This window comes from Alosa alosa, chromosome 20 (assembly GCF_017589495.1).
Source record: "Alosa alosa isolate M-15738 ecotype Scorff River chromosome 20, AALO_Geno_1.1, whole genome shotgun sequence".
Lineage (NCBI taxonomy): Eukaryota > Metazoa > Chordata > Actinopteri > Clupeiformes > Clupeidae > Alosa > Alosa alosa.
In genome coordinates, this window is record NC_063208.1 from 13,268,585 (window position 1) to 13,291,771 (window position 23,187).

General features: G+C 39.7%; 1 protein-coding gene across 2 annotated transcripts; it reads right to left on the bottom strand.

Annotated features, from left to right (window-relative positions):
* Positions 1-4,120: 4,120 nt before the first annotated feature.
* On the bottom strand, positions 4,121-12,766 carry LOC125285519 (CD209 antigen-like protein E). 2 transcript variants are annotated; one of them, XM_048230024.1, is made up of 6 exons: positions 12,636-12,766; positions 12,222-12,395; positions 8,136-8,210; positions 7,388-7,542; positions 5,432-5,547; positions 4,121-4,895 (listed from the first exon to the last, which is right to left on the bottom strand). In XM_048230024.1, exons 1-6 carry the CDS (start codon positions 12,721-12,723, stop codon positions 4,730-4,732), a joined length of 774 nt encoding a protein of 257 aa, XP_048085981.1. In that variant the 5' UTR covers positions 12,724-12,766; the 3' UTR covers positions 4,121-4,729. The 2 variants fall into 2 exon arrangements, with proteins under 2 accessions (XP_048085981.1, XP_048085982.1); XM_048230025.1 differs by having other exon boundaries at positions 12,222-12,409; positions 12,636-12,714.
* Between the last annotated feature and the right edge of the window lie 10,421 nt (positions 12,767-23,187).

A 23,187-nucleotide genomic window follows, 5' to 3' on the forward strand; every position in this document is an offset into this window, starting at 1 on the left:
GGTGTTGGTGCAGATGGCCAGTCTGTTTTCATAGTGATGTTGCATGGCTTCTTGTAGATAATAAAAAAAATTGAATAGAAAATATAATAGAAAATACAATATATACAAGAAAAAAAATACATATATATTGAGAAATTATATATTGATAAATATTACAAAAATATATATTTTTGACACTTAAAAAATAATTCAATATATTTTTCCAACATTTAACATGGCAAAAGTCAATCCCCTACTAAACATCTTTCGTACACTGCTTTTCCATGTCCCACCCCCTTAAATTATAGTATAAACAGATTAATGAGGAGAAAATTTAATTGAAACAGTGATGGTCGCTTGTGTAGCAGACGTTCCTGCCATTGCACAAGGCTGTGGACCATTCATTTGGGTCCAGACCAGAGCAGTGTGTGCAGACTGCAGAGTGCTATTTCTTATGATGGACCTGGGCCAGCTTCCCTGTGATGGACCTGGACCAACTTTCTTATGATGAGCCTGGACCAACTTCCCTGCGATAGACCTGGAACAGCTTCACTGTGATGGACCTGGGCAGGCTTCCCTGTGATGGACCTGGACCAACTTTCTTATGATGAGCCTGGACCAACTTCCCTGCGATAGACCTGGACCAGCTTCACTGTGATGGACCTGGACCAGCTTCACTGTGATGGACCTGGACCAGCTTCACTGTGATGGACCTGGACTACCTTTCTTATGATGGACCTGAACTAGCTTCACTGTGATGGACCTGAACCAACTTCCTTATGATGGACCTGGAAAAACTTCTGGAATAAAAACATTTTGCAGCTAATTGTATAAAGGTTTAAACATGGCAAGTTCTCAGAATTGTAGCAAGGGAAAAAAAACAGTCTAACTACAACTGACAGATTTGTATTGCCTATTAGCAAGCTATTTTGTTGTATTTTACCTAGCCTAGCAGCTAACATTTGCACAAATTACCATGGCAACAAGATTGCTAAATGAGCTTCAAAGCTATTTCATCTATTGGGTCCCTTCTTGGTAATAGGCTAAAGCAGTTACTTTTGTTTGTTGTACATTTTCCAGGAGTGACATCACCATGTTGGTCCAGGACCGTCTTTACAATGTTGGTCCAGGATCAACATGGCGATGTTGGTCCAGGATTAAGATTGTAAAGGCGGTCCTGTACCAACATTGTAATGACGGTCCTGGACCAACATTGTAATGATGGTCCTGGACAAACATGGCAATGTGGCTCCTGGACCAACATTGTAATGACTGTCCTGGACCAACATTCTAAAGGCGGTCCTGGAACAACACTCTAATGGCGGTCTTGGACCAACATGGCAACATTGCTCCAGGACCATGTACAAACAAAAACGACTGCTTTGGCCTATTAAGCTACATTAGTAGTCCAAAAGTGTGCTCCTTAGCCAGTGAACTAACATTACACCGGCTTGGCACTTCACATAGTTGCATGCTGCGCCTACTTATTAGCAAGCGAATTTGGTAGCACAAGTGTACGTTCCCTAGCCTAGCCTAACATTTGCAAGAATAACAGCAGCACCAAGATTGCTAAATGAGCTTCAAAGCTACTTCAACTACTGTATCCCTTCGAAATAAGTTATTTAAAAGATGCATAGCCACTGAGTTACCTATTAGGAAGCTAATGTATTACAGTAAATGTATGGTCCCTAGCCTGGCAGCTAACATTAGAGAAACATGGACAAGTCAGCTAAACAAGTCAGCTAAAACAAGGAAAAAAAAATAAAAAATCTAAGGTGCATATGTTCCACTCAGAATTATTTTACTAACTATTGTACACACAAATATGCAAGGACCTACCTGTATTGAGATACAAGTTGGTGATCCACTGGTTGTTTCTGGAGGGAAATTTCAAAATGGCAACGGGAGAAGCAGAAGGCTCACATTGATGACATCACAATGTTATGTGGCCAAGCCTGCCTAGCAGGTAAAACACGTTTAAATGGCTATAGTATACAAAAAACAATTTAGGAGGTAGAAATGATGCCACATGTCTAAATGCAATGCTGTCTATGCCACTTTGAATGTTTGTTTAGGTCCAGTGACACTGCAGTACAGGAAACGGGACGTCACACTTCGGTACTCTAGTAACCCTTTATACCCCAGTAGAATTACAACAATGCTCCAGATTCCTGGAATTTCCAAGAGAAAAGTAGCCTAGAAATCTAGACGCACCCTAGCGGCGGTAAATTAATTTGCTCAGCCTGTACGTCTAGTATCAAACCATAGGAATTTCTATTGGCTGACGCCGTGGACTTCATCCAATCACAGCGCTCTATTTTGTTAGAGAGTCTTAAGGCGGGCTTAACAGGATAACGACAGTCCAGAAGGTGGCTATGGCTAACGAAGAGCGGTTGTTTAAATCGGCGTTGGCTTCAACTTTGGAGAAGTTGGACTTGTGCTTTTCTTTGAAAGTTGAGCAACACAATGCACTCAAGTAATTCCTTTCGAAGAAGGATGTATTTGCCGCTTTGCCGACCCGGATAACGGATATGGTCGAAAGCTGGCCTATTGCATGCCTAGGCAGTTTGAAAGACAATTATCTGCCCGCCCCTTGGATTAAGCGAGGTAAATGGTTCGATTCCAGACTATACATTTCAATGATATAGGATTGCCCGCCAGGCTAAGAGAAAAGAGCAATTTGAGAAACATTTCAAATAACCAAGAATAACTAAAAAGCTAATGAAAAGTACCAATTCTTTCAGTTTAAAGATTATAAATGGCTCTTACAAATTATATATGTTACATTTCTGTTTTGCTGTGCAATGCACGATAAACAACGATAAACAAAATCTGTTTCCTTGTTTTTTTTTTTTTTTTTAAAAGGAAATTGACCTGCATTAAATAAAGAATACACACACATCATCACAGTGATTAATTTGACCTTTCGCCAGTTTTTTTTTGTGATCAACTTTTTATTAAGAAAAGTCATGACATTACAAGATCACATGACAAAATCTCATGACAGAAACTATGACATGTAGCCAGAGCCTTTTGAGTATCTAGATATATTTAAACATGTAATACTGAAAATAATAATGATAAAAATACAATTAAAGTAATAATAAGCCAGGAGTGTTTTAGCCATGCCCACAGCATGTCCTATATTAGGCATTCTAGCTCATAAAAGGAAGGTTTGCATAATGTACAACTCAATAATAGAGAATGATTGTTTCCTTTTTAAAAATAATGAAAAAGAGAGAAAATACAGATTCTTATGGTTGGAGCCAGTATGCAGACATTCTTCCTATTTTGACACGCATGAATGCAGTAATTTCAATATTTCACAAGATTGTATATGGGTTTGGCGGATGTATGCATAAAGAGTGAGGAATGAATAAAAATAGTACCTGTTCGTTTGTACTCGTCACTCGACTTATCGTGACTAAATTCAAGATGGCGTCGACCGGTAAAATTCCTTAAGGTACTGTCTGTATAAATCGTCTTGTAAATAAACTACCAGTGCTTTTTCAAAGTTCTCCATGTCTTGTTTTAAATGTCAAGGCCCTCGGAAGTCTACCAATGAAGTATGGAGCTACTTTGAGCCTCGTAAATGGTGTAAAACAGTGATTTATTTGCATGGCTAGGCCGATGCTCGAGGCACTGCAACGAAACACTGTTGGTAGCATTGGCTAACTAGCGCCAGATTTCTGAGTGCAGGGGACAAGCCGAGGTGAGTTATGAGACATACGTTCACACTCGGTATCATGTTTCAACACACTTTAGGTCAATATCACACCAGAATTCTCCTTTAAGATGGTTGAGTTTGGCCGCTAGGTGATGTTGTACGATTGCTGGAGAGGCTTAACTTGACTCTCGCCAGAAGAATTTCGTTCAGCCTTGCTCCACTCATCTGGGATCGATCCATTGGAATGGTGTTTCAGAAGGCTGGGCCTTATCAAAAATCCTTGCATATGATTGGATAAGCCACTTGTCCGTCAGCTATTGACGTGCTACTTCAACCACTCACATCGAAGCCAACCCGTGATGCTGAGAACAGTCTCAGTCGCTTCAACGCTACGTCACATCTATGAAAATCCCGCCCTGCGTCCTGATTGGCTCTACCATACAATCTGGTGCCAAAATGACTCTCAATGGAAGCGATCCCAGATGGATGTGAGTGGAGCTAGGCGGAACAAAAGTCATCTGGCGAGAGTCAGGTTAGGAGAGGCTGCCATCAGCAGCAATTTAATCCCGCCCACAAAATTTGAGGATTTGACAATTAAGCATCCATATAAGGAATCAGCTAGCCAATCAAATCATCCAGTCAACAGATGATCAAAGGTGCTTGTTCATTCACGTGACCTGAGCACACTTTGGTTGATTTTGTTTACAGCAAAAAGTTTGTCACTAGAGAAGCTAGACCAGGGGTGAACACAAAGTTTTCGGCTCAAGGGCCATTTTATATATATATATATTTCTTTCTTTCTTTGACAGATGCCTTCATCCAATGGAGCTTACAAATAAACATATTGTCATACATGCTCCCTATACTAAGGCTGTGACTTTGGGTTTGTTAAGAGCTATCAGCTATTTTTTAAAAATGAAGACTTTCAACATAAAAAAGGGGAAATGCAAAACACTCCTAAAGATCACTGCATGATACTAACGGCTTCTGATCAAAATGCAATGCAATAAAATCCATGCATGAGCACACAACCATGTCTTTGCATTGTGTACTGTGTCATTTCCTGAAACCACTTGCTGGGTCTTATTTAGGGGCAAGGGTCTCACACACAAATTTGTGGGTTTTCCTACAGGAGTTATCGTGCCATTCTCCTCGTACATCAGAAAGGCAAGCACAGTGTTCCCCTGCAGGATCCTCCACCTTCCAGTTGTCTGGCTCATCCTGTCCTTCAGGCCTTTTCATCCAGAATCTGCAAACAGATCATGCAAAGCAACTGCAATGAGTTTTGGTTTAACACTGGCAAGTTAACAACTCAAAACCACACCAACAACATCTAAAGCCCAGGTACAGTAGCACAAACAAATTGTTATCTGTTGCTAAATACTGTATGTATTAGGGGTGTAAAGGTAAACATATTCGTACCGAACCCTTTAGGTACAGGTGTGTACCGAATGTGCCAAATAAAAGTAATAAGAAGGAATAATCTGTATTTATACCTTTTGGCATCAATTTTCAATGCCATTTCGTGCTAAGTTGGTACCCAGTGCATCTATAAATGACTAAAAGGGTCATGTTCCTACACTGTTACATAGTGCAATATAATGTGTTTGGCGTTGTATTAAAATGTAACTATGGAGTAATTATTTTAAAGTTAAAGAGCGACATTGTGTTGCTTAAAATGCAGAGGAGTTTTCTTTTGAGTGTTTGATAAATGTACATTTGCAAGTACATGCTACCAGTTCACTATAATGTATTGGTACTGAAAACGTATGAGGTATGTCTTACACAGGTCCAGTCTTATCGAGAGGTGTGTTGTCCACCCATATCCACTGTCCCTCAGTCTCCAGGTCACTCAGTCCAATCCAGTGGAACTCTCCTTTAGCCTTTTTGCTCAGGAATGTCTGAGAGGGGAGAGATGTCATGGGCTAATACTGACCATGTACTGTATCTATGGCTGACAGGAAAATTACATAAATAGGGTCAGCTGTGACTTTGGCAATTCATGGCAATCGAACTGGGGGTAAAAGTGGGACTGATTACCAGGGCCCCAAAGGGGGAAAGGGCCCTTGAAAAGTCTGGAAAATATATGCATGAAGGGGGGACATGGGGGCCCATCAGGACTGTCTATGCATAGGGCCCAGGATCTTGTGCTTTTACGCCCCTGTGCAATAAGCAAATTTAAATTAAAACATAAACATCATTGGGAAACAATGGAAAGGCAGAGCTGAGCTGACCATGCACATTTGGTTGTCTTTAAGTATAAGTAAATATACTCTTTTGATCCCGTGAGGGAAATTTGGTCTCTGCATTTATCCCAATCCGTGAATTAGTCAGCATGAACACACAGTGAGGTGAAGCACACACTAATTCCAGCGCAGTGAGCTGCCTGCTACAACAGTGGCCCTCGGGGAGCAGTGAGGGGTTAGGTGCCTTGCTCAAGGGCACTTCAGCCGTTCCTACTGCCCAAAGTTCGAACCCGCAACCCTCCGGTTACAAGTCCGAAGCGCTAACCAGTAGGCCATGGCTGCCCCATAACCACGTAAAGAACACAACATTCTTTACTTGTACACTCTGTCTGCAGAGCTCGCTGTGGTTTCTTTCTTTAACACCTCTCTAATGTCATGTGAAACACCAACCTCTTCCATTGCAGCAAGAGACTGTAAAATGTGAGAGAGGCTACACAATAAATGTATGCTAAATAAAAGCAGTGAATTAATGTGAAACCAGTGAGCGTGATATGCAAAATGTATATTATGCAGAAATGTTGCAATCACCTAGCCTGGAAAATCCAGACCCCGATAATCTAGAAAGATTAAGGGTCTGGCAAAGAGCAATGCAAAGCATTGCAAGCAAAGGCCCAACTCGAGGGGCGGCAACAAGCATGCATTTAAAAATCTCACTGCACACAATTGGATAACACTAGACCATGTTTACTCTGAATGATTTCGGACTTCGACGCAATCTGATAACACTACGACCAATGTGTACCGTCCTCCAACATTCCAGCGCTGTCTTCATCAGTTTAGCTGGTTCCCCGGAATGCAAGGGGAAAAAGTAACGTGCATCATTGCTCTTTGCCAGAGTGTCTCGCAGAGACAATTCCATTGTGCTCTCGCGAGAACTCTGGATTTCCAGGGTAGCAAACACCAACAACTGCACAGCAGGCACTTGCTCTTTTTGGGGTTTGTATTGTCATGTTGTGAATACTTGGCGTACTTGGCCTGGCCATCCTAGTGAGAATGGCGAGTGTGTTTATGTGTTCTTCTCTTGACCACACGATATATAAATTAACGTGAAGATGAGACCTAAACCAGTTGTCTCTAAAGCACAACTCAAATAGTGACAAATTGTGGCATACAGTTGCTTTTTAGGTATAATTTTATAGTTTTTTACACAAGGCCATAGCCAACAAATCTACAGCTTCCACATACAGGAAGTGATGGCTGATGGTGATTATTGTGCAAGATAAGTCTCATCTCACCTCTGCACTGTCTCTGTCAGTTATGTAACTATTTAGCATACTATATTGAGTGATACCACTGTAGCATAACGTTTGTGATAGAATCTGGGGAAAACCCATCACATGGTGAAATCACAAATCCTTGATTACTGCTCTGTTTCAACCCTCTCTGGTGAAATGTCACCAACTTGGGGGCATGTCCCCCTCAAAGTGTATTATGATTACAGCCATGGTTTTCATATAAATGTATAACATTTTAAAAAGAGTTGGTGTTACTCTACCTGTTCCTCTTGATTGTTCACAATAACCAGGTGGCCCCCTAATGTAACGCAGTGATCTTGACTCTGTTTCCAGTTTTTTCCAGATGAAGAGAAGAAGTAGCATTTTCCATTGTGGTGAGCCCATGCATCTGGACAAACCCTACAACCAGAGGAGGCTACACACACAAGGACACAGACCTGTGGGTATTGTACAGGCCTACAGCACGTTGTTGATACTTTTGTGGTGTAAATAGGTGCATATGTATAGTGCTGTTGGTTTCAATCTTTTGTAACTAACTGAAAGTTCTTTGAAAACTACTGACCAATTGTAACTCATAGGTTCTCATCAAAGAGTCTATTGCATATTTTAGCAGACTACTGGCAGATTCAGCATTTTGAGTACTGTTACAAATTTGCAAAACATCATGTTCTTTGCATTTTAATGGAAGTACAATCTGACAGCAGTTGTCAGTAAAAGAACAATTACGGGGGGGCAGTTGAGGGTTTACAGGTTTAATTTCTTAATCAAGTTTCACATTTTAAATGCACAACTGCTATTTCAAGCTTTCCATCAAAAGAGATTTGACGGGTAAGCAAAGCTTCATTCTTGACAAGCAGTTCCTCTACACCTGCAATTAAATCTATAAAAAAACACAACAGCAGTTGGTCAAAACAATATTGCCGAGGTGGACAATATTTTCATTTCAGCTCAAACTTAGCTATAGAAGTCTATATCAACAAAAAGGTAATAGGATCCAGTCAAACTCACCAGTGATATTCAAAGTTGCAGACAAATTCCTGTGCAGGTTTTCTATCAGATTAAGTTTAGCCTGTCCAGTGACATCTGTCAGAGATCAATCGTGTTGGAGGTTAGAAATCCATGCACTTTAAATATCACAAACACTCTGATAATATTTAGACATTTTGTGTCTGAATAAGTATTCATAGAGCATTAGATTTACATATCAGTCATGTCAACTGGATCACATAGACATATTTGATCTACGTAATAATCAGGTAATAACGTTCGCAGTGGCCATTTTGTTGATATAGAAAATGCATACACTAGGTTGGTCTATTTAATGCAGCTGTCAATTGACAAGCGCGACAGCGCCGGCATTATCGCTGTAGGCTTTTAAATTATTTGTACAAAATGTAACGTGATGGTAGGCCTATGTTGTGCAATAGGCTGCAGGCTGTTTTAACAACAGCAATACAGGCCGTAACAACAGCAAAGAGCCCTAGAGTCACCCACTGTCACTAACATAGGCCTACCTGTCAATTTTGCATGTAGATGGTTCTCAACCTTTTGTTTGAAACGCTAAGTGAACATATAATAATCAATTGGACCTGAAATGTCTTTCCTCATTGCCATTATTAGAGATCAGCCTTTCTTAAAAGCGTATTGCTGCACAAACGGTTTGTGATAGAACACCAGGTGCACAATCCACTAGGCTACATTACATGAAATGCCAAGCCAAAACAACGTGAAGATATTTTTTTTCCAACCGTGAACAAGTCATTTTTTTATTTGCTTGATGTTTGGTAGGCTTAGCTATCCAAGAAAAAAGAATTAAATGAACCAAAGGCAGGCCTTGTATTAGGCTAGGTGAACTTGGCTATTAAACGGGAGACTTTCTGCGGCCCATCTGTAAACAATTCTGGGTCTTAAATTTAAGTAGTATGTTGGCCATTTCCGTGCTTTTGGTCTATGCATGTCCATGTTGGCATTGCACTGCTATGCCAAAAAATATTTTGACTGTGGCGCGCAATTTTACGCACAGGGCACACCTTGAAACAGTGTTTACCCAAATTTAACCCTTCCCATAACGTGCAAGGTATATTGTGCTTGCTAGTATGATTACAGTAGTTTCTTTTAACAGTAGTTTCTTTTAACTTGTCTTTAACTTGTTAAATATTTCGAAGAAAAATTGACTGTGAACCACAAGTGTGAAATCATGTGTAAGCCTATATAAAATGGAGAGTGACGATACCAGTCAAAATAACTGTAGCTTACCCCCGTATAATTTGAACACTGTTTCAGACCATGATGCATTCCTTCCATGATGCATGACATCTTGAGTGACATTTGCCTTTCGAGTATAAATTTCCACTTGGATAGCCATTACAACCTGTCTTTATAGCGATTTGGCTTTAAAACAATAGCATGTTACAAATAACCACATAAAGGTCTTTTTCAAAATGGTACAGTTACATGGTCCAAAAAAATAAATCCCACTGCTTTTTTTAAACTCATCAATCATTAGGCTACTTTAGTTTTATAAAACAAGTGTCTATTTTTAGTATTATAGACTTTTCTGCATATATGTATTACATTGAGCAAAACCTCCAGACATTCCATAAATTTGCACATCTGGAAAACGTATTTCATAATTAGGCCTACATATCTTTCCTGACCTCCCAGACCTAAATTTACATTTATTTACATTTACATTTATTAATATTATCCAAATCTTAACTACAAAGTCCATTGTCCCTTCAGCAATTCAGTATTTAAGTGCCTTGCTCAAGTGCACAACGGTGGAAGCCAAGAATTAAACCCCATAACTTTTCTGGCTACTGCATGCTAGCCTAGCTCCTTAGATCAGACCCTGAGAATGTCAGAACAGCTTTTATAGCACAACATTGCTAGTTGAAATGCTACATACTGCTGCTTTAAATGTGTCTGGGTAGGCGGCCTACATACTCTATTGTTCACATATGCAACCAACACCATCACAACCTCACATTTGCCACCAACACCAATCATATTTTTTTCATAACCACCAGCTGCCACTGACACACACACACACACACACACACACATTTTTGCGCCTCACACAACAACCGACAAACACACAGACAGACAGACCAGTGGGGTATACTACGAAGCACGTTAGACATATCTAGGCTATGCAGACATATCGAGGCTTGACAAAGCCTTGACTCAGGGGTATACGTTAAGTGATACTACGATTGCAGTTATGTGATATATTTGTCAAACTAGGCTTTCAGCTCAGATCTGTGCGCGTTCTCGGTGTTGGGATGACGTTGGCCAATCCTGAAACGTGGAGACGCACAAGACCGCCTCTATTCAAAAACAATTACTTCCGCATTCATGAGCGATAGCTTAATCTACACTGCGGTAATTTTTTGTGTCTAACCTATAACATCAAATAAATCAATTGTCATCAGTTGTTGTATGGTATGCACGTCCATAGGTGGATATTTGCACGCACAGCACTATTAAAGCACATTCGAGATCCAAAATGTTAGTAGAGGCGGAGCTCCACCTGTAAAATATATGACAGAATCCTACACGTGAGACAACTTCGTTTTTAAGACAATTGATTGGTCAGTGTGCGGTAGATTACACGATTTGAGCTATAATTTAGCACATAACCTCCTCCCGACCAGGTTTGGTTGACAGCATAAGATACCATGGTGATATAGCGACACTAAAACAGATCCACTTTCGTGTCACAGCATAGCCTGGCTTTGAGCGCAACATACCTCGCTAACCCACTAATCGAGATTCGTAGTACACCCCACAGATCCAAAAAAAATAAAATAATAATAATAACTAGAGAATGTAATTCCAGAGAATTACGAGTGCATAAAAATATAAAAATGGCTGCTGAATGAAATATTGTTGAATATTGTCTAAAATATAATCTAGGTAAAAAGATGGAGGTCAGATAGAGAAAAAAGCTGGCGGGGAGTCATAGTTGATGACAACTGACAGTTGGAATGGCCCAACAGTTAAATAATTGAGTAGTTTAAATAGTTAAATTATTTTATAGCGAATTATTGTAGTGAGTACTTTTATTTTGAAACAGTTGTGGGCAGACAAAACAGTTGGCGGGAGTCATAGTTGATGACGATGGACAGTTGGAATGGCTGAACAGTTAAATAGTTGGATAGTTAAAATGGTTAAATGATTTAAAAAGGAATTATTGTAGTGAGGAGTTTTATTTCGAAACAGTTGTGGGTAGAGGAAACAGTTGACGGGAGTCAAAGTTAATGACAACTGACTGTTGCTAGAGTAGTTATGGTGGTTGCTATGCTGGTTGCTAGGTTAATGATGTTGGTTGCTAGGTTTTAACTGTGAATGTGGTTGCTAGGTTGTTGCTAGGGTGTCCATGGTGGCTACTATCAGAAATAAAGGAGTTACTACAGTGGTTTGCTAGTATAATCATCTTGGTTGCTATGGAAACTGACATAGATGCTTAATTTCAATGGTTGCTAAATTGGTTGCTAGGTAGGTGGTGGTTTAATACAGTAGGCTAGAGGCATAGATGATGATAACTGACAGTTGGAATAGTTGAACAGTTAAATAGTTGGATAGTTTAAATGGTTAAATTATTTAATATGGAATTATTGTAGTGGAGACTTTTATTTTAATACAGTTGTGGGCAGAGGAAACAGTTGAACAGGATTTGTAGTCTTAAGAGAGCCAGATTGTATGCTTAAAGCCTGAGACAGACAGTTGCTGGAGGTGGCCGGAACCATATGGCTCTGGCTGGAACACTTGGCATAGGATTCCAAGTTTCCTATTGTGATGCCATAATCGCCAATGTTAAATCTATGGGGAAGATTTTAATAGTTTTTAATTAATAGTTCAAAAAGTATAAAAGTTACAAATATGAAAAATACATTCCACACCTGTCCTAAGTAAGACCTACGTAACGCAGTTTGAATGAAGTTTCTAAGTTAAACGGTTGAAGCCGCATTAAACGCGGAAAAAGCGTTAGAAGAAGAATAATAAGAAGAAATCGGATAACACTAGATTGCATTTTCATGCACTCTAATAATGATAATAATCAATAAGACACTTTTTAACTTTGAAACTCACAGAGGTGCGCCACTGCAATAAGGGCAGGCAGGGTGAGGAGCAGGCCGAGGCCAAGAGCCAGTGGAAGCATCGGCACCACTCTGGACGTGGACACTTTCTCTTCAGCACCACTGCCATGGGGTTGAGGCACTGGGCACGGACGATCTGTGGCCTTAGACAAACTGGAGCCAGACTCTTAGGGAAATAAACTAAATCAATCAATTACTCAATCAATCAGTCTACTCTACTCTAATGAATATTATAATGAATATATTATATAATCCAGATGAAATGCTGAAAATAACAAATGTACTGTTATCATGTACTGTTATGATCATGTAGGTTGCTTTGGATAGAATTGTCTGCTAAGTAACCATAACCAAATACAGGAAATATGTCTCTATAGTTGTAAGGGTCAAATCTGACATGACTTACCAGGGATATTAGAATAATAATCAGATGGATCTTCCCCTGAGTAATTCCCAACTGCAGGGACATCAACATTCCCATAGATTTGATCCATGGCACGGTTAAAACGTTCACAAATAGACAGTCATTTAAGGCGATCTGAGTAAGAAATGGCCTCTGCAGACTTTTAGTATCATGAGGAAGTTCAGACCGAAACTAAAGTCTTTCACACAGTCTTCACACATCACCCTGTGACAGTGACTATGCTAAAAATATTTTGTTTGGGGTGGCCAGGGTGGGGCACAGTCACTATCATAGTCTCCAATCATAGCGGCTTCTCTTGCAGCAACACAAGGCAAATCTCACATTTGGCTACTAGGTCATTTATCACTAAATTAACACTACTGGTATATAGAAACACTCGCCCGAGACATTTTCCTTCTTACTCAACCATAGTAAGCAATTCAAATCACTTATTTACACTTTTTTTGGAGGTGGGAATTTTTAAAGTCAGATCCTCAGAGTTTACAGCCTGGCATGAAGGCAGTATTAGCCCTAATCAGCCACAGATTTTATTAGCCAACACCTGTGCCCACAGGCCCTTTCCTACGACGGAGTATTAGTGCCACACATGAAGAAAAAAATATTTTTGCCATGACGAGATTAAACTCAACATTTCGAGAATAAAGTTGAAATGTAATGTCGACTTTAATCTCGACGTGTCGACTTTAAAGTCGCCATGTCGACATTAAACTCGACATTTCGAGAATAAAGTTGAAATATCATGTCTCGACGTTTTGAGAATAAAGTTAGAGAGAACGACCGCTCCGGACGATTGAAAGGGAGGACGAATGAAACATTCCAGTTTTCTTCAAGTGCAACAATGATTAGACATAGGCCTATATCATGTGGACAAAACATAGAACATATTAACCTCCATTGCTCAGCCAAATACTTTCCTGTTAGGTCCTTATCACGGAGTTACAGGCGATAAATGCGATGGTCAAAAGTAAACTTAATTAGCGGTTTATTTATTGTATCTAAAGGTTCAACTTCATGCTTGCACTAGACTAGGCATACTAAGTACGACGGAGTATTAGGGCCACACATGAAGAAAAAAATAAAGTCGCCATGTCGACATTAAACTCGACATTTCGAGAATAAAGTTGAAATATCATGTCGACTTTAATCTCGACGTGTCGACATTAAACTCAACATTTTGAGAATAAAGTTAGTTTGGAGAGAGAACGAATCTCGGGACGATTGAAAGGGAGGACGAATGAAACATTGCAGTTTTCTTCGAGTGCAACAATGATTAGACATAGGCCTAGGCCTACATCATGTGGACAAAACATAGAACATAATATCCGTTGCTCAGCCAAATGCTTTCCTGTTATCACAGAGTTACAGGCGATAAATGCGATGGTCAAAAGTAAACGTCATTAGCGGTTTATTTTTTATTGTAGGCCTATTATTAAATAGTGTTTTTCATCTAAGGTTCAACTTCATGCTTATGCACTAGACTAGGTATACTAAGTGCTCCCCAATCCCAGACTTTCACATTGCATGTTTGTTTGTAATGGATGGAAACTGCTAAATGTCTATGGAGGGACGAATGAAGCTGTCATCCCGACCAGGCAACCCCATGTATTCTAAGTAAATGCACACATATTCCCTCACGGGATCAAAAGAGTATAGGCCTATATACTTATACATATCTGTGTTTATAGCCTCCTATATGTATTGCAGGTGAGTATTAGGGCCACACATAAGGAAAAAAAATATTTTTGCCATGGCGAGATTAAACTCGACATGTTGAATTTAAAGTCGACATGTCAACATTAAACTCGACATTTCGAGAATAAAGTTGAAATGTCATGTCAACTTTAATCTCGACGTGTCGACTTTAAAGTCGACATGCCGACATTAAACTCGAAATACAGTAGCCTACAGTTTAAGCTATGTAGCCTACACTAACACACAATATGTGACATGAATAGGCCTAATAGGCTTCAAATAGGTGTTATTTCAGATAGATTGCGTCTTGTCTGTTAACTAGGTAGGCTACTCATAGCCGTCATCGTGAAGCGCTGTACCTCGCTGTTATAGAATACTATGCACTATGCCATTTATATAGCTAGAATAATACATGTATCCAATGATATAATGTTTCTATACAAAATGTTATTTCAGTCTGTTTTACGTAAGGCCACCGCACATCCAAATAACTGCCCTTTATGACCCACAGGCTGTCACTCTCCATAGGTTAATTTTTCTAAAACTGCTTTTCCATGTATCACCTGCAATAAATATAGGCTAACACAGATATGTATAGGCCTAAGTATATATACTCTTTTGATCCCGTGAGGGAATTATGTGTGCATGTACTTTATTTATGCACTATGTGTGCGTGCGCATGTAGAATACATGGTTGCCTGGTCGGGAGGACAGCTTCATTCGTCCCTCCAGCAATAGGCTGTTTTGCATCCATTACAAACAAACAAGCAATGTGAAAGTCTAGGATTGGGGAGAGCACTTAGTATACGGAGTACGGAGTATTAGGGCCACACATGAAGGAAAAAATATTTTTGCCATGACGAGATTAAACTCACCATGTCGACATTAAACTCGACATTTCGAGAATAAAGTTGAAATGTAATGTCGACTTTAATCTCAAAGTATCGACTTTAAAGTCGCCATGTCAACATTAAACTCAACATTTCAAGAATAAAGTTGAAATATCTTATCTACTTTAATCTCGACGTGTCAACTTTAAAGTCGACATGCTGACATTAAACTCGAAATAAAGTTTAAACATAGCCTACAGTTTAAGCTATGTAGCCTACATGTTATTGTAGGTTTATTTCAGATAGTCAGATTGCTAGACTGCAGATATTCAGATAGATAGATAGATAGATAGATAGATAGATACTTTATTGATCCCCAGATTGCGTCTTCTCATTGCCATCATCGTGAAGCGCTGTATCTCGCGGTTATACCATGCACTATTATATAGCTAGAATAATACATGTTTCCAATGATCTAATGTTTCTATAGTAGGCTACAAAATGTTATTTCACTCTGTTTTACGTGGGTAAGGCCACCGCACATCCAAATAACTGCCCTCATGACCCAAAGGCCGTCACTCTCCATAGGTTAACATGGCAAAACTATTTTTTCTAAAACTGCTTTTCCATGTCTCACCTGCGATACATTTAGGAGGCTATAAACACAGATATGTATAAGTATATAGGCCTATACTCTTTTGATCTCGTGAGGGAATATGTGTTCATTTACTTAGAATACATGGGGTTGCCTGGTCGGGATGACCGCTTCATTCGTCCCTCCATAGACTTTTAGCAGTTTGCATCCATTACAAACAAACATGCAATGTGAAAGTCTGGAATTGGGGAGCACTTAGTATACCTAGTCTAGTGCATAAGCATGAAGTTGAACCTTAGATGAAAAACACTATTTAACAATAGGCCTACAATAAATAAATAAACCGCTAATGACGTTTACTTTTGACCATCGCATTTATCGCCTGTAACTCCGTGATAACAGGAAAGCATTTGGCTGAGCAACGGATATTATGTTCTATGTTTTATCCACATGATGTAGGCCTAGGCCTATGTCTAATCATTATTTGCACTCAAGAAAAACTGCAATGTTTCATTCGTCCTCCCTTTCAATCGTCCCGGTCGTTCTCTCTCCAAACTAACTTTATTCTCAAAATGTTGAGTTTAATGTCGACACGTCGAGATTAAAGTTGACATGATATTTCAACTTTATTCTCAAAATGTCGAGTTTAATGTCGACATGGCGACTTTAAAGTCGACATGTCGAGTTTAATCTCGCCATGGCAAAAAATATTTTTTTTCTTCATGTGTGGCCCTAATACTCCGTCGTACATATGCTAGTTCATTGTTAGTTTATTAATTACGGGGCAGAGAAAATTATGAACTGACTTTGTGGGCTACCTAGCTTATTTCCTGCATTCTAAGTTCTTGTGTAAATGATTGTCATTCAAATTAATTGTGGCCTTGTAGTGTGGCATTATAGAGCTATCCCATGTATCCCATATCATTTTCCCTCTTAGAAACCACACACACATTCCTGTTCCTATCCACACACTTAACCACACACATACTGTACATCTCTACACACACACACAATCATGCATGTTACTTCAATAAAGAAAGGAATTGTGGAATTAAAAGTGACTGGTCTGAACTGTTCTCTCTCTCTCTTGATACCTCCAAGCCGGCTACCTACACATCCCTCTCAAACTTACTTTTCATTCAGAGAGAGGTAGCACATTAACCATAACATGTAAAATACATATTAAAGTCTTAGATTCAATACTAAATTATAGTTATTAATAACCAAACTGTTTATATAAAGAAGAATTGAAAATAGGGGAAAGAAGGTTAGATGATCCCACCCCCCAATAATGCTATTAGCCAGAATTATTGTCTGTCATATAGGGCCCAAATTATCTAGCAGCGCCCCTGAGCACAGCTTAACACTGGTCGAAGTGAGCAAGTCTCAGTATCAAGTGTGAAGAGACGACTTCAAGCTGGAGGTTTGACAGGTTGAGGGGAGTAAGAGAGCCATTGATAAGATGTCAAAATAAGAGAAAGAGGCTTGTGTGAACCATGAAACACTGCTAGTGGACTAAAGACTGGAAGAAGGTCTTTTGGACCGATTAATTAAAATGTGAAACTTTTGGTTCATCTCGCTGGCCTTTTGTACGCCATCAAGCAGGTGGAAGGATGATTTGTCACTGTGTGTCACACCAACTGTTAAATATGGAAGAGGAAGTGTGATAGTCTGGGGCTCTTTAGGTCTGTGACACCCTGAACCAAAACGGCTGCCACATCCCGCAGCGAAACAAAGCTATTCCATGATTTCTTTTCTTTTTTGTTGTATGCTTTAATGTACGCTCATTTCTAATACACATTTTGACCATAAAGAGTACACTACGACATGAAACTGTGTGTACATTTCAATAAAAAAATAGTAGTATATGTGCAGAGTATCTTAATTGAGGCAAGGCATGAGAATGGGTTTGCATGTAAGTTCAGGAGCTCAGTTCCTCAGCAAAAGTGCATAATTTGCACTACAGTAGTTCTGCCACTGTATTCTGGATTTGAAATAGACTGGCTATCCTCATCATGATTTACTGAAGTTGTTAGGTAGCTGTGACTTTGAGTAGGACTGCATGATGTGGATATAGGGTCCATTTTTGCTGTTTACACAGCTCCATAATTGCTGACTCATTTCAGTTAAATGTGAATTAGCAGATCTGACATCATCCATATCATATGTTATTTGAATTTGGTGGGAATTTAGATAAATAAAATTACATTATGTACATGTTAATTTCTTCGTCATATGAAAACAAGCTATTCATTTTAAATACCAAAATACCAAAATGTCCCATTACCAAAGGGTCCAAAATTGTAAAATATTTATAGCTAACACTAGATGGCAGCATGCATCCATATTGAGAAAACAAATGCCATTTGGAGTTCACCTCATGCCATTGCAAAGACATGTCTTTTACATACCAGCATCACATATAAAACTGAATCTGAAGAGATTGAATTTAAATTGCAAATCAACAAGTCTGAGATATTTTGAGAAAAGAGCTGCCTTAAAGCAGAACTTCTAATGTAGCTGTTGGCACATGCTCTGCAAACATGGGTCCTATGTATATCTTAGCAGCCCAGGCAAAATACTGGGCAAGTGCAGTGTTACAAGAGGCAGCTCAAAAACAGCATTTATCTGATCTAGGCCTAATGCAGCAATAAACATTTTTTTGAAAATGTGTAATTTTATACAATTTGAGAATCTGCTCAAAGTCAATATGTGAGTCGACTACATATTAAGCACCTTCTTTTGTGGAAATCACACATTTCACCCTGAGAAAAGTCTACCGCTTATTTTGTTCCATGTGAACCACACCTTAAAGTTCCACCATTCAATATCGGCTTTCTTTCATCAAGGGTCCTATTTTAATCACAACATAGGAGAACTGTGAACTGTTGAACTCAGCAATGAATTGTGGAATGCAATGTCTTACAGAAAATGAAACCACACAAGAGAAAACCACTCAAGGCCTGTCTTGGTCTTCTTCTCCACTTTAAAGTTTATTTTTACATGAAATGGTCAAAAATTTCTTCAAGTGCAAAGTCATGAACTGTACATTGTGTGTTTCCAAATAATTGCATATACTTTCAACATTCATTTCAATTGTAACAACAAATTGCAATGTCATTGAGGTACCATGCCCTGTGTTTCATCATGATGTTTGAGGTCCTATAAATAAGTACTGTACATTTGTTTCTTGGCAGACTCTCTAGGTATCAGCCAACAGGTTGGACTGAGAATTACACCGACAGACCGTTAGGGGGACAAAACAGTCTCCTTCAAAAAAGCAATCTCCTCAAAACTCACAATGACAGAATGCAATGCAGAATGGCACAATGCAATGTAAGAACTTACACAGTTGTGTCTGGTTAAAGAAGTCAACTTTCCAGAATTAAAATGTGAATTGATTTATTATGAATTAAGCCAAAGTTATGACTAACTCTGTGATTCCCTCTAGGTGACAGACCAAATATAAGCAATCTATAATTTACATGTGATTACTTTTCAACAGCACAGAATTGCCTAATGTTTATCCATGCAACCACAAAAAAAGATTGTCAGTAAAATAAGCCAACCAACAATTTGCTCTCTATTTGTTTTCTTTTATTTCAGAAATAATACTCTTTGTTTGTTTTCATTTAAAATGTGTCTTCAGCATAAACAAGCAGCACCGGAGCTATTTTTGAGATCTGGTTACGGGGGCTTGGGATGTGGCACTACTTCGTGGGCTTGACGGGCATGCCGACCTTAAGTTGGCATCTGGCCCCAGCCGCTTTCCTCTTGTCTCATGGCGGCTGCTCATCACCCCAGAGGTTGTTCAAGGTTAACCTTTAAAGGTACAGTCCTCAATCCTGGCCCAAAGATATTGATGTTTAAACTGAACAGCCAATCATACACGCTCATACTCACTTCAGAGCTCCTGATGTAATGATGTGGATCAGCTGGAATTAACAAACTAAATATGCGTCTTTTGTAACAAAGTATGAACATAACTATATAATATAGAGGGAATGCACCGACAGCAGAAAAAGAGGGTGAGAAGACCATTCGTCATGAGGTTATGTGCCATCAAAATTATTTTGGAAACGTTATGTTATGGTCAAAAAACTGTTAGGCGGGGATCACATTAGCCAGCGGCAAGCAGCAGGTTTCCTAATTGTTCTCTATGGTCCGGCAGCGGAACGGTGGCAACGCTGGTAAAACGCTAGCGTTGAACGAGCTGAGCGTTGAACTTGGTTCAACTTTCAAAGCGTAACGCGAGCGTATGCAATTGACAAACCGTTTGTGTTGCTTAGGAACGAGATAAAACGTATTATGGTCTGAGCGTTTATATTAACTTATTAACTAATTTAACTTATTAACTAATTGACAAACCATTTGTGTTGCTTAGGAACGAGATAAAACTTATTATGGTCTTTAGCGTCCTATGTTTGCCGCTGCCGCTGGCTGATGTGACATTATATATTAAAATGAGCTCTTTGTGACTCATATCCCTTCTCCAGACTACATGGAATGTTTTTTTTTTATATCCAGTTGAGAGAATTTTCTTTGCCCCCTCCTGTCTATACCTGGTTGTCACAGCGATAAAAGGACCCTGAGGTCAGAGCTGTTAACCCCTCCATTGACAAACACATCATCAGGGCCAGCCAACATGCAATTTGCCACACAAAAAATACACAAACAGACACCACAGACGACAGACATGCTGCGTCTGTCAGCGGCTGGGGAGTCGTCAGATTCCAAAGAACATCCAACTTGACAAAATATTGTCCTCTTTACAACAAATAGTGCATGGAAGAGTGCCTTATATTGTGTCAGACTATTTATATAGAGGTAGAGAGATAGAATACGTATGGCTTACGTATGGCTGCATTCACATCAGTGATCACAGGCTTTGAAAAAAAAAGCTGTCAAAGGGTGATGAGTCTCACCAAAGGTGAGGTTTGTGTTTGTTTTGGGTGTGTAGGGGCTTTGGAGGAATTCACTGGAGGTCTTTCGAGGGCAGGTGGTGTGTGTGTGTGTGTGTGTGTGTGTGTGTGTGTGTGTGTGGTGTGGTGCAGTGTGACAGAACTGAAGCGATCTGTGGACAATTTGTTTGCCACTGGACCGCAGCCGCCTGTGGTACTGACCCTTGACCCCAGCCCCCCACCATCACCCCACCCCTCTACGCTCGACCCCCACCATCACCCCACCCCCCACGCTCAACCCCCAGAGGTCTGGAGGGAGCTCTGTCCACGCGTTAGGAAGAGCGACTGTCAGGATGAACAATCCAGGACATCCGAGTGATTGGCTGGCTAATGGAGAGAGAGAGAGGGAGATCACTGGCCCTGGCCAATTAGGCAGGCAGTCATGGAAGATCAAACAAGCTCCTGCCTCGCAAGAATGCAGGCCCACAAGAAACCCAATCCACTCAGAGGAAAAGTGCAAAAGGGAGCTTTAGCTTTCACATAAGACACGAGAAGGAGATTAGGCCTTTCTCAGGTATCATTAGCCATGAGGCTACCTGGAGAGGAGTGGAGTTGTGTCAGATTCATGCCTGTTTTCCTCACTTATAATTCTGGGTTTACACCCTTCAAGCTAATCATTTAGCAGATGCTTACTGTGACTTACAGTACAGTGCAGATACACCTTTTAATAACTTCTGTGTGCTCTGTCAGAATTGAACCCATGATGTAACAGTTTACTGCAGCAGGCGGTCTACCAGCCATTTCCTTTTTTTCCCCAATTAAGCCATTTTTTATTCCTTTCATTCCTTTTTTTCTTTTATTGATTGAGTGGACAGTGACAGTGGTCAGTTCACATATGACTTTGTACCCAACTCTACCAAGTGGCCCATCAGTTTATGTGTTCTTTTTATATATGTTTAAATATATTTGGGGGCTTTTCTGCGCTTTTATTGATAAGAAAAAATCAAAAAATGAGTGAGGGAGAATCAGTGGCTCTGTCCCATAAAATAAAAAAAATGTATGCCTCCATGTGAGTTGGTGAGAGTGTGTGTGTGTGTGTGTGCATGTTGTGTATGGTGGCAACGGTGGAAGGTTATGAGGAGGGCAGGTAGCTTGCTGCCCCTCCATTCCTGTGTCCCTGATGCATTAAGGCGGCAATGCTACATTATCTTCAAAAGCCTTAATCGGCCGCCCGCATGACTGCCAGACTCTATGAGAGAGAGAAAGAGTGAGAGAGGAACAAAGAAAGAAAAAGATGGAGAGAGAAATAAAGAAAGAAAGAAAAAGAGAGAGAGAGAGGCAGACACATTCCATTCCAGAGCCCATTCCACAAAAGTACAATAACTTCCTGGAATTCTTCGGCCCTGGCCGGCCGAGCCTGGACACTTCCTGTTGTCCTTGCAGCACTTCCTGTGTGTTGAGCGGCAACCAGTCTTAGCCTGTTGCCATGGCGAGACGCGCCTGTCTGTTTGATTGGTCAGACTACATGCACATGGTTCATTTGTTAATTAACTCTTTTAACTGTTAATTACTTTCTCTCTCATTCTCTCCCTCTTTTATACAATTCCAGCTCTCCCTCTATCTCTACTGTACCCATCCCATCGTTTGCGAGAACCCTTATATCTTACATCTTTTTTTTTTCTCTCTTTCTTTCTCTGTCCATCACACATTCTCTTACCTGTGCCATGTTAGACCACCACGAAGAAAAGACCAATGTGATTTACTGACCTGTTTTTATATAGCAGATGCTTACATACAGACACTGTACAAACCAGTGAAGTAAATCACACTCGATGCCAGCTTTCCTGACATTCTGAGAGTTTTAGAAGAAAATGTGTATGTTATTTATGTGATCTATGGGCGGCTGAAAATGTTCAGATGTGGTTTGAACAGGAGGTAAAATTCAATGATCAAGAGGCTTCTATACACTAGTATATCATTATAATGTAGTATTGTTTAGGCACAGGATGAAAACAAGTATCATCCTATAGAACAATATAATTAAATATAAGATTTGATGAAGTTCTGCAAACCCTAGGACAACTCTCCAATTTCTGGCCATTTTAAACATAATGAATTACAATAGCATATCATGACATATGGGGTCCTAATTTAAAAGTATTTGCAAAGATTGCAAAGTTGTCATGCATGAGCTATACAGGTGGGTCTAAAAAATTTGAATATCATGGAAAAGTTCATTTTTTCGGTAGCACTGTACTTGACGGGTGAGTTCATAACACATTCATGGCAGCTGTCATAAAATTGTCTTTCTGTCTTCCACATTCATGAAAGGTTTGTTATGAATGTTGAGTCATGTCTCATGAAACAGTCATGAATGCTTTATGCGCAGTTTATGACAGCTGCTATGAATGTGTTATGAACTCACCCGTCATTTATTTCAAGAAGTGGATCTTTCATATATTCTAGATTCATTCAATATAAAGTGAATTATTTCAAGCCATTTTTTGTTTTAATCT

Bases quoted from the DNA above. Each gene is read 5' to 3' on its own strand.
- LOC125285519 (XM_048230024.1), bottom strand. From the start codon at position 12,723: ATGGATCAAATCTATGGGAATGTTGATGTCCCTGCAGTTGGGAATTAC. The intron at 8,211-12,221 runs GTGAGTTTCAAA...GATCTCTGACAG, and splicing joins TATTGCAGTGGCGCACCTCT to ATGTCACTGGACAGGCTAAA. The intron at 5,548-7,387 runs GTAGAGTAACAC...CTCCCCTCTCAG, and splicing joins TGAACAATCAAGAGGAACAG to ACATTCCTGAGCAAAAAGGC.